Source organism: Schistocerca serialis, chromosome 3, assembly GCF_023864345.2.
Source record: "Schistocerca serialis cubense isolate TAMUIC-IGC-003099 chromosome 3, iqSchSeri2.2, whole genome shotgun sequence".
In the NCBI taxonomy this organism is placed as follows: domain Eukaryota; kingdom Metazoa; phylum Arthropoda; class Insecta; order Orthoptera; family Acrididae; genus Schistocerca; species Schistocerca serialis.
The window spans coordinates 364547107-364559335 of NC_064640.1; the positions used below are offsets into that span (position 1 = coordinate 364547107).

The 12229-nt window shown below is 34.6% G+C and overlaps 1 protein-coding gene across 1 annotated transcript in view; it reads right to left on the minus strand.

The window, feature by feature from the left end:
* Nucleotides 1–5048: 5048 nt before the first annotated feature.
* LOC126470866 (myb-like protein Q) overlaps nt 5049–12229 on the minus strand; it is a 188716-nt gene continuing 181535 nt past the window's right edge. The window contains exons 15-16 of the mRNA XM_050098881.1: nt 11127–11391; nt 5049–10841 (exon numbers count right to left, since the gene is read on the minus strand). Coding sequence (XP_049954838.1) covers nt 11129–11391 — 263 coding nt within the window. The 3' untranslated portion in view covers nt 5049–10841; nt 11127–11128. The remainder of the gene's footprint in view (nt 10842–11126; nt 11392–12229) is intronic.

Sequence of the window (12229 nt, forward strand, 5' to 3'; positions counted from 1 at the left end):
AATTTTGGAGGAAATTTGGGAAACAGAGAAAATTCCTGAAGAATAGAAATGTGCTCTCATATAGTTTCACACAAGAAAGGAACTATGGCAGGTGATGACAACTGTAGAAGAATCTCATTAGTTGCTGTTATGTACAAAATCCTATTCAAGATCCTTCAAAATCATTTGAAAGAGAAATTAGACCATCAGCCTGGTGAATACCAAGTGGGATTTAGAAAGGGCCAGTCCTGCATAGAGCAGATTATGAATTTGAAACTGATCATAAGGAACTATTGTTTAAGAAGCAAAAATCTTGTTGATACCTTTACAGACCAGAAAGCCTATGAATCGTTACACAGAACAACAATTTTCAATAAACTAGGAGAATTCGGCATAGTAATAAAAAGCAAGTTTTCAAAATAATTAAGGAAACACTGGCAGAAACAAAATCCCAAACAAAATTCCACAGAGAAATTTAGAAGCCACTTCAAACCAAAACAAGATTACAGCCTCTTTCAAATGCTCTTCAACTGCATTTGGGAAAGGGTGATAAGGGAATGGAATCTTAAGACTTCAAGAAAATCCACTTCAAGAAAACGGAATCCAAGACATTGGATAGGGATATAAAGACTTAATAAGGAACCCAACTGCCTTAGCATATAATTTAGCAATATTTCCAGAAATACATACAGCAATTGAGCAAATCAATCTGCTGATAGATGGTGGAAAAGACTAGATTACAAATTTCTTTTGAGACATGTTTTATAATGAATATTACAAGTACTTCAAAATTAATAAGCACGAGAGAGAGAGAGAGAGAGAGAGAGAGAGAGAGAGAGAGAGAGAGAGAGAGAGCAGAATCAACAATAAATTTAAGTAGTTAGGGGAAATAATACAGCTGAATGCTGTAAAATAAAGAACCAAAGCAAAATAGAGCCCAGAAAATCGAAATCACTTATCCATTACAACACTGTCATAAAACTGAAGTGCCCCTAAGCAGTGGCATGTTTAGTTTTCAACAAAAAGGGTGAAATTAAAGAGTTGGAGAAAAAGGAAAGGAAGATACTAGGACTGTGGGAAATATTTGGTCTAAGAAAAGTTGAGAACATTGATGGTAATAAGTAATGAAGATATCTACACCCAAACTGAAAAACTGTTAGATGCTCTCAGGAAAAGAAGAATTTTGTTTTATGGTCAGTTGGTACAACTGGTCCCAGAAAGACTGACTAAAAAAACATGTTTGAACATTTTGCCAAAAATCTCCCTCTCCCCCCCCCCCCCCCCAAAAGAAAAGGGCTTAGCAAAAATTAAAACTACAAAAACAGAAATTCTGAACTGCTCATTTTTTAAAACAAGATTCAGAGGTTTGAGGGTTTTCAGAATATATCCGGTAACTCATCACTGTATGGTCAAATGAAAGAAGAAAATAGCACACTGAAAGAATGAAGAAATACTGGAAAGAACAAAACAGGAAAGAAGACCAAATCATGAGGAAGTCACTTCATGTGACCAAAGTCAAGGAAAGAATAATTTAGAAAGCATACAACCTAAGCTTCTGCTTACACACAAAAAGAAAGAGAGAGAGAGAGAGAGAGAGAGAGAGAGAGAGAGAGAGAGATATCACAACACATGTTAACTTTTGGGCTAGCCATTTCATGTCTGTATTGAGCACTCCAAAACAAACTTACTGTCTTCGTCTTCTTATACTGCATCTGCTCTCGTTTCCTACCAACAGAGCATTGAGAATACTAGAATAAATATAAGTAGATGCCAAAGCAAAGGCATTTCTTTCTTTAAAAATTTATGAATCATTTAACTGGAACATTAGAAGTATAGACACACTGAGCTATTAGAAAAATACATATAAGAAATAATACATCAAGCTTTGATGCATTGGAAAAGGTATATGAAACATGCAGCACACCATCCCGCTTAGGAATCGTGACCATAAAACCCAGCTGTTAATGCTGTTTTCAATTTTGTGTAACATAACCACAGTTTTTTATTCTACTCTGAGTAAGCAGAAACACTGTTTTTTAGCAACCTGCACTGGTGGCAACACGGAGATCAGCAGAATGAATGACAGCAAAGATCATGAGGCAAGTGAATAACCAACACAATTCAAAGCATAGCCATGTCATCTGTATGTATACTACAACCCAAGGGAAAGAACATAGCTCAAAATGTAATCAGGCAAGGTCAAAATACTCTGTTATTCAATGGCATGAGGCTCAGGCTTCAGAGAATAGCAAGAAACTGGCTGTAATTGTCAGGCAGCAGTATATTAGTAAACAGTCGCCAGATGGCAGCACCATCTCATGAGCTCGCCACTGCGGCTGTGCGGCTATGGGTCGCAGCTGTCACCTGGAGCCCGACTACCTGTGATGTTTTCTCTCTATAGATACCCAGGCTAGGTGGATAATCCAAATCACTGTCAGATACTAAACAGAGTTACTGCAAATGTGCAAACGGTGCAAAAGGGAGGTTGGCACAGTACACCACTGGTATAACAAAAAACAAAACTATTTTCCAAAATAATAAGGCATGGTGTACAAACAAAATAGATTTATTTACTTTACAATAAGTTAAGACATTGAGCTCCCTACTTACTTACTGAAGAAAAAATATTTCTTCATGTTATCCACTGTTGTTGCTATAAAATAAAAATTAAGATAACTTCTTTGTTAAAAGATTTACCCAGGTTGTCTGGAAAATGTTTGCAGAATATTATGCACAGAAGATTTAAAGAAACATCCTCACAAATCAAACACATCAATTCAAAAAAATAAAAATAGGTTAACTAATTGTTACAAGTGGTTGTAAGAATGGTGAACCACACAACAGTTCTAAAAATGTACATATTATACTTAGTTGGTGTTTTGCTTACCATAATATTGATGTTTGTTGCATAAAAGGAACAGGTGACAACACAAGGCAACACAAAAAAAAGGCGGCCTATGATTCAAATAACTCTGTTTATTCACTCCGTGGTGCAAGACAAGTTCCTGCTTTTGCACATTTCCATTAAAGTTTAGAATAGGTGACAGTTGTCATGGGCAGTACGATTGTAACCAAGTTATTAACTGTTTTTCTCATGTGGTGGCTTCCACAAAATTGATTCAAGGATCATTACTTCATAGTAATGAAATCAGACACACACACACAGTATGAACACATGAAACATAAAAAGCCAAACTAAATACTGTTGTTTCACTTTTTTTTTGTCTTTTACTAAATGCAAAGTTATTTTGAAACTTCCAAATTTAAATGGAAGTGATTAACTGATACCAGCACCAACTCATAACAGTTGCAAGAAATGTATACATATATGTACGTACATAAATATTTATCAAAGACTGTCTCAGTATATGGTTCTTATATGTCTTAAAACATTAATAATAATAATTTTATTATTATTATTATTATAATAAATTATTTTTGAGGAAATCATGGATCCACAATATACAAAACAACACTAACACAAATTTTAAATACAAATGAAAAGAGCTGCAACAGTGACGACGATGATGATGATGATGATGATGAAGGTAATAAAATAATAATAATAATAATAATAATAATAATAATAATAATAATAAACTAACAATACCAAGCCTAGTCATTTAAATTTTTATTACTATTTTGAATTAGTGAAGTTCCCACAGTAGAAATAACTTGACACAAATAACAGAGTAAATGTAACAGGAATAAAACATCCCATCTCCAGTTTAATGATGGCTGTCCTTTTATCACAAGATCCTCAAACAATTTTTGTGCCATGTAGCAGCTGCACAATTCTTTGTTCAGTTTGCATCTTACGAACTCAAAAAGGAATCTTTAAATTTATATTCAAAAATACTGCAGAATAAAATAATGATTGCACCATTAATAACTTTTGCTATTTTAGGAACTTTCTACATAAAATAAAATGTCAATACCATTTGAAAGTGTTCATATCTGTATTCCAGTTATGGATCACAAATTTTTATAGCAGTTATTAATTTTGGTCAGTAATGACCATCTTCGGACTTGCATGCACACAATTTTTTTAATCACAAAGTGTCTGTATATGTAAAAATGGTGCAGTAAAACTAATAAGCAAGACAAGCTTAGTCATATTTATATAAAATGTAAGATGCTTCGTAGAGTCAACATATCCTGCTAGAACTATGTATGTGGTACTTAGATTTTATATAAAATTGTCAAAACTTATTCTGATTAGAAAAGTGTGTGTACTGAGATCTGAAAATGGTCATTAGTCACAAACTAATAACCTGGTATAAAATTTTTGTGAACTGTAACTGGGATAAATATGTAAATACCTTCCTTGATCACTGTGGATTTTGCTGCAATTATGTCACAACTTGTGATTTGAAAGTGTAATAACAACAGCTAACAACAAAAAAATACTTGAATAGGCAATTATATTGCAAAGAATGCCCAACAAGCTGTTCAATGATCATATCCAAGTTGCTGTACCTTTAAAAGTTTAATGTTTAACACACTCTAGAATAACTTCCTTCTCAGAAAAAAAGTAAATGTATAAAACAGAGTGGAAGACGTGTATGTGTAGCTGAGAAAGGGAGGGGGGGCTGGGGAGGGGGGGGGGGGGCACATGGTGGGGAATACATGAGAGAGAGAGAGAGAGAGAGAGAGAGAGAGAGAGAGTACAACAATGCTTGAAATATTAAATGGCATGGTGCCTATCCATATTTTTCTGCAGAGAGAATTTAAAATAAAGGAACAGACAATATTCCTTTCAGAACTAGGTATATGTATAAAGTGCCACTATATAAAGCAAATTTAAGCTTAAAGCCTTAAGAGGAAATAATAGGGCAAAACCAAGTTTGGGGTGGAGAGGTACTAGCAAGAGAGGAATTTGTAAACATTTGTAGTGTATGTCTTAACCACATCAAGATAATGTAACTATTTATGCTGAGCTATTTATGTTCCTCTTCATTTTATGAAATCTGTGGCTCATGAACTACTGTGTTTTAAGCTAAATCGCGCGCGTGTGTGTGTGTGTGTGTGTGTGTGTGTGTGTGTGTGTGTGCGCACGCGCGTGTGTGGGGGGGGGGGGCAGAGAATGAGAGAGTGTATGCACATCATCTGTTATCAATTCACAATTTTTAAAGCACATTTAGTCCTTTCAGGTATGCTATGTACAGCCCGTGCATGAAGTGCTCAGAACCTTAACTATAACAAAGGTTTCATATAGCAGTTTATTATATGCACAGTCAAAGAATGAATGAATTGGTAGTAGTTTGCGAACACTACTTTACATCTGATGTTACTTATTATTAGTGTTCGAAGATGTAAATATTTTGTTCTTAAATTGCACTTTTGATAAGAAAGTCAATAAATGATAAGTGTACCAATTACATTTTCATGTAGGAAATTTTTATTGCATGACAATACACTGAGAATGTTTTAAATAAAAATTGGAGTTTTAAAATCTTCACTGAACCACACCACTGAGTTTGCTCCGGGAACATAAACATAATATCAGACACAGGAAATGAAGAGCTATAGATTTACTAAGTAACTGTGTTTCAAAACCCTAGTTCTGAAATTACCTATAATGCTCACTGTCATAAGAAACTGGGTATCAGGACGTTTTACAGTGTAGCACATTATTTTCAATTTGTTCCAAATGAATGCATATATTTGTAAACTAAGTAGTGTGCAATTGAAATCTGAATTATACCTGTTCACAGGCACGTGCCCCCCCCCCCCCCCCTCCACACACACACACACACACACACACACACACACACACACACACACACACACACACACCACCCGCACACGCACGAAAACAGACTGTCCATTCCACAGCCCCCAAACACGTAAAGTGATATTTAATGAGAAATGTTGATTGTTACTTCAAAATGGTACAGAATTAAACAATACACTAACTGTTTGCAAAGAAAAAAAATGCAACCATGAAAGGTTTTTGCTGTACATAGATGTAAACAAAGTAATGATCAAGTAAAAAGTTTTTAAGCATTTGCTATGCTCCACATCAAAATATCATAACCATAGCCAGTGTTTGCTGAGTAAGAATTCAGGAAGTACATTTTTGCAGCATACATGTCTCTTATATTTTCAAAAATTAGCCATTATTACACACATTTTCTTCTGTGATAGGACCTGCCTCATTGAACGGTCACAAACAATACATAACATCACAAAGAATATACAACAGAGCTCAAAATAATGCCAAGTAAAACACCCAAAATGCAAAGAAACAAACAACATTGTAACCTGTGCAGTATATGTTTGTGCTCTAATTAATTAATATTTCAAATAATTAACACAAAACACAAACATAACAGCTTGCCATCTCTGACCTTTTTTACTTGTATCAGCTTGTTCAAGTTTAATAAAACATCTCTCACTTCCCCGACCAAGCAATTCTTGGCTTTCAAAGCCAAGATACTTTAGTTGCTGTTTTGTTCAGCCATAGTTCTCACTAGAGTTACAAACAAGATTCATTACTCCATTAAACACTTCATTTTTGCACAAAGTCTGCTCAAGTGCTGAAAGTGAGAGAATGTTAAACGAAAATGTCCGCCACGTAATTACTTACAAAATTATCGAAGACATAGTTATATCCATGAGTTATTATTTACAATTTTGATTAAGGAAATGGCAAAATCATGACACCTTATTTGAGAGACTATAAATGAAGATGGTTTTAAAGCAGTAATAGCTTCTGCATGATCTGGAAAGGATACCAGATGTTTACAGTGAAGTGTGTAACATGAACACACAACATTGAAATTGGAGGACTACATTAAATGTTGCTGCTGTGGATGAATACAAAAATCACTGTACAGACATTTAGCAATTTCTTTGAAGAGCCTGAGCAATACAGTTCATACACTAATATCTTTCTGTGCACCACAGGCAAGGCTCCAACAACTACAGTACTTTAAACGATACTTCTCCTCTGAGCCAAACAACCTTCCTTGAAGTCAAGCACTTTGGGCTGAATGTGTGACTCTTCAAAGAATGTTTCTTCCAAATGAAATCACTTTCAGAACCTTTGATGTCACTTTGGTTTTAAGTGGTTCAATGCATCTGCAATCTCTTGTAGGTAAATATAAAAGTTATTGATGATGAACTATCAAAAAATTCTTAATTAAATGCCCAAAACTGATTTCACTTTATAAAAGTAGCAATACTGGGTACATACAGCCAGTGCAATTCAATATGAATCATAGCACAATGTTAAGTGTAATATGGTATATATTGGAACAATGGCCCAGGTATTGACTGAAGTGAGGGATTTCCTTTTATATTGAAAGCATTAGGGTCATTAGGCTCAAATTGATTTTATACATATTCTTTTAATTGGAGAAGTTCAAGTGCATTAATGAAATATTTGTATAACTAACCTCCAGACTTTGTAATCGCGTAAAAGTACGGATAAGTTACTTTGGTGACAGCTAATTGGAAAAAAAATTATCACCTACAGTATCCATAGTGACACAGATCATAACTACAGTTAAGTAATCATGATCAACAATTGGAAAGATATGAAATTATTGTGCTAGGAAAGGATGATAGGCTAATTCTTAGAAATGTAAGAAACTACTGTGAATGGACAGTCCCAGATCTTGTTTTATTTAAAACATAATTATCTACCACAGCTACTGACACAGGAGATCTCAGGAAAGCACACACTTATTTATAACTAAGATATGGGGTAGATACGAAGAACGACAGTTATACTCTTTCTGTTAGCTGAAAGTAGAATTGAATGGTCAGGTTCACTGTTGGCAATAAACTCCCAAGTAAAAACTTTGGAAACAACAGTCACGTAGGTTCAAATGATCATTTTTATTTGAAGTTGATAGTGTCGTCTGGGAATTCTTAAAATATGGTAAAGTACTACCAGTTTTAGAATGGCTATTGATTAAAGTAAGTATAACAATAGCAAGCAAGGCAAACAGAAGACCTGGAAACACTTATCTATACTACACTCTGTAGTGCAGGGTTACACAATGGATTTTACTAGTAATGTATTGCATAACTAATGTTGACATTGTTTGCAAATGTTGCCATTGTGAGCATACTGTTAGTTTGGTGAAAAAGGGAAGAAGATCAATAATGATTCCAGGATAGTGAATTACCTGTTACATGTCTTGAACAAAGCTAAATTCCAAATGTTGCAGAGAGCACCTGCAATGGAGATACTGGAAAAATGCTGTAATTGTCTATGTACCTTCATGAGAATCAGTATGAAAATGCTCTGGCTTGCTTAATGAAAGCCACAGATCTGTGAGAACTCTCATGACAAGCAAACACTTTGGTGGTTAGACATGATGTGATTTGAAAGCATTGAAAGTTTCACTTATGCAAGGTGATCCATGATTTTTCCATTTCTTTACAGCAAAAGTGAACATTTTCTTATGATAATTTCATGTATATAATCAACACATTCACATTAATGGAAAAGATTACAACAAATGCCAAGGAAATACAGGAGGCTATGTAAAATAATTTGAAGTTGTTAGCCTGAATCATCTCTTAGGAAAACAAAAATAGCTCAGATTCATTTCTTACATTTTACTGAAGCAAAACAGAACCCAGATTGTGTGTTTTTCCTCTCAGTTAATGACTCAAAACAATTATAATTATGCCTTTATGTTTCTAAATAACTATCACAAATATTACACAAAAAAGGAAAAAAGCATTAATTACCAATAAAATACTACTTGGTTTGCGAGTCTCATTTTCTTATGTTGCACAAACCTAAAGTCTATGTAACTTAAAATTAAAGTGACCACAGATGAAATTTAGCTACATGAAGTAGCCCAAAAATCAGACACATGGTGTGAAGAACATACCATCATTTTCTTTGCTGAGCATTCTTCAAAATACCAAGAAAATAATTACTGCCACAGAAAATATGTTATAATTATTGACAGAACAAAGCAAAACATGCATGTCGATTTTGTAATTCACTTATACAATGGGGAAATGAATTATTTACAGGTAAATACAAAAAGGTTTGATCTGTATACAAATAAATGTCTGAACTTAAAAAGAGTTCAAACAAAATTACCAGCACAGTTGCAATAATTAGATTCAGGTTTTATCATATATGTAATTTAGTTTTGTGTGAAGAGCAATTTGACTGTAGTATAGCAAATCAAACTGCTAGGTTACTAAGTACAATCTGTACCACAATAAACATCACAATATAACACCAGTTACCAAATTACAAAATACAATATGCAAACAAAGTTGAATGAATGTGGTAACAGAAAGGACGAAAGTCACAGGAAGATGTCACAGTTTAGGCAATTATAAAAATAAACCTCACGTTGCACAAATCACTTTAACTATAAAAGACAGTAATCACTCTCTCACAGTTATGACTATACTGTTTAACAACCTTAACGCATAAGCTGTAAATAAACAAAATGTCACTAGAAACAGTGCAAAAGGATTTTATAACAAAATTATATCAACATATAGAAATTACTTAATTTATTAAAGTTGCACATTAACTCAAACAGTTGTTTTGTACATTGAATAACAGAACAGGTATCTGAAACTGCCTGCAGTTGCAGAGAGGTGTAAAACTTACCGTTTTACAAATCTGTGAAGTTCTTCAATGTGTACAAATATTTAATTTAATTTTGAGGGTCTTCATTAGCATACGGTACAAAGTAAAAACAGATATTTAGAAGAACTGAAAAGAAAGTCAGCATTTCAAGAATCTTATTTTCACAAGGAACACAGCCCAATAAGATCATGAATTTCCTGCTAACCAACAAATTCACAGTCTTTCTTATTTCTGTTACAGTATGTGCCAAAAAATAGAGTGTCGCAAGTTTGATATCAGAAACAAATCCATTCTGTCATTACTTACAAAGCATTACAATGAAGCACCAACAAGTCATTACAGCACTGTATCAAATAAAAGTAAATATCCTTTTACACTGTTTCTTTGCGACATGTACAATTCTTGATGTACGATTAACACTGGTGCACTTTCTTAATATCTACTTCTGTCAGATAACTTGCACTGCTAATTAACATATCACTTTCAAAATATCTGAGCAAAATAAAATTTAATAACTTAAGAAAAAAGTATATGCCTCTTCAAAATATCTGAGCAAAAGAAAATTTATAACTGAAGAAAATATGCCAAAAAACAAATGGAACAGTTGCAGTTACCCATTTATTTCATTCAGAACAGAATAAATGTACATAGATTAATAAGGCACTTCACCAAGTGATCTGGCAAAGCAAGAGTTGTTCTTTGGTAAACTATTTTGAAATTTTAACATTCTTGGTAAGAAAAATATAGAAAGAAAAGAAACAATTGGACAATGTGGTACCATGCCACAGAAACAAGATGGTGTATCAAGAAAACTCCTGTTTGACACACACACACACACACACACACACACACACACACACACAGAGAGAGAGAGAGAAAGAGAGAGAGAGAGAGAGAGAGAGAGAGAGAGAGAGAGAGAGAAATTCATTTTTTGCTTTTGTAAAGGTCACAAAAGTTAACAAAATCAATCACAGGAGCTATTATGTTACTTTTTCAATTTCTCAACTTTCTCCCAAAAACAGTCTTTTCTCAGAGAGTACATGAAAGCCAACACACAATTCTTTTAAACTCTGGAAACATTATTGCTTTTTTTAAAAAATATGTAATGATATATTAGTGCATTTTGATCTCACACACAGTCTTGGTAATCCTGAGCAGCACACAAGCATAAATACTGTAAAACAAAAATCATAATCCAGTTCCTAGATATATGCAAGCAGCTACCAAAGCAGCACCTCAAATGGCATGCACTTCGTTGTACTCACAGCCCATTTTCAACCTAAAACAGCAAATGGGTAAAAATGAGAATAATTTACTTCAACTAAATGGAAGAATAACATTAAAAACAATTTCTTAACACTGAGGTGGACAATCAACAGAACGTTGGGTGATGTGTGTTTTCCAAAGAAACTATACTGAATGACACTGTGTTGTTTTGTGTAAGTTGATTTTTGTTCAAATGGTGGCAGGATGTGTCCTCTGACACTGTCAAACAAAAATTAAACACAAGAAATACCTATGACTGACTGAATGTGTAACAGGCAATGATATAAAAGATACTTACTTTCAACTCTTTGAAACCTCATGCAGTGGTGATTTGCTGCTGTGATTTCTTGTGACATGTCGGTGCCCAAACCCAGGTGGCGGTGGAGGTACAGGCTGCGACATGGAGCTCCAGTCCGAAGGGGCTGGAGGCAGAGGCGGAGGTGGAGGAGCAGAAGTATAGACAGGAACATTCTGCACCCATGATTGACCATGATTTGAACTGCCTGGCCGTGATGATGTTACTATTGCAGGGTCTAGAGCATCCCAATCTGATCCCGTCCACCCTAAAAAACACCAGGAATGTGCATTTATCTGTTTAGCAAGTTCTAAACAATTTATATTGGAGTATGACTGTGGAGCTTTTAGAGGTAGCAAGCAATAATAAAAAAGTTCTTGGGACATAAACCACATTAAACTGAAGTTAAAAATTGAGCTTATGAGGATAATAGCCATTTTTTCTCATCGTCATATAAAATCAAACTGTCCCCTCTAATATTCACACTGGCTTTTGATATCATGTGTGGCTTTCACAAAATGTTTGAAAAGTGGCCAATCAGTAATAATCAATTGTGTTCACATCTGGCTTGAGGGAATTGATCTTTACGTCAAGGTGGGAGCAAGGAGGCTTGTAATTATGCTACTGCATTTACGTTGTCCTCTATTTCAATGTTTAACGGCCTTTTGGATTGAGGAATTTGAGTAAGCAAAGACACATGTGTCTTACAAATATCACACACACACACACACACACACACACACACACACACACACACACACACACACAAAAAATGGCTGTATCCCAAGTTTGATGATGACAGGACCTATGCAGTAGAATAACAGCAGAGAAGTCAACGTCAACACCTGAAGTGCTTGTGGTGGCTAGACTCCAACCTTAACTTCATGTAAGTGACCACAGCTGGGCAGAGACATAACAGTCCATTTCTGGGAAACATTTTGACTGGCTATTGCAGAACACCTACAAGTAACAGCAGAAGTTCTTTCGAATATAAGGTAGTTAAGTCAGGTGGATAGATTTTTAGCTCTCGACAATGGTGAACATGGATATTATACCCAGAAATTTGAGTTTTAACTTTTTAGAAAAGTTGTCAGTGCATAAAGTCA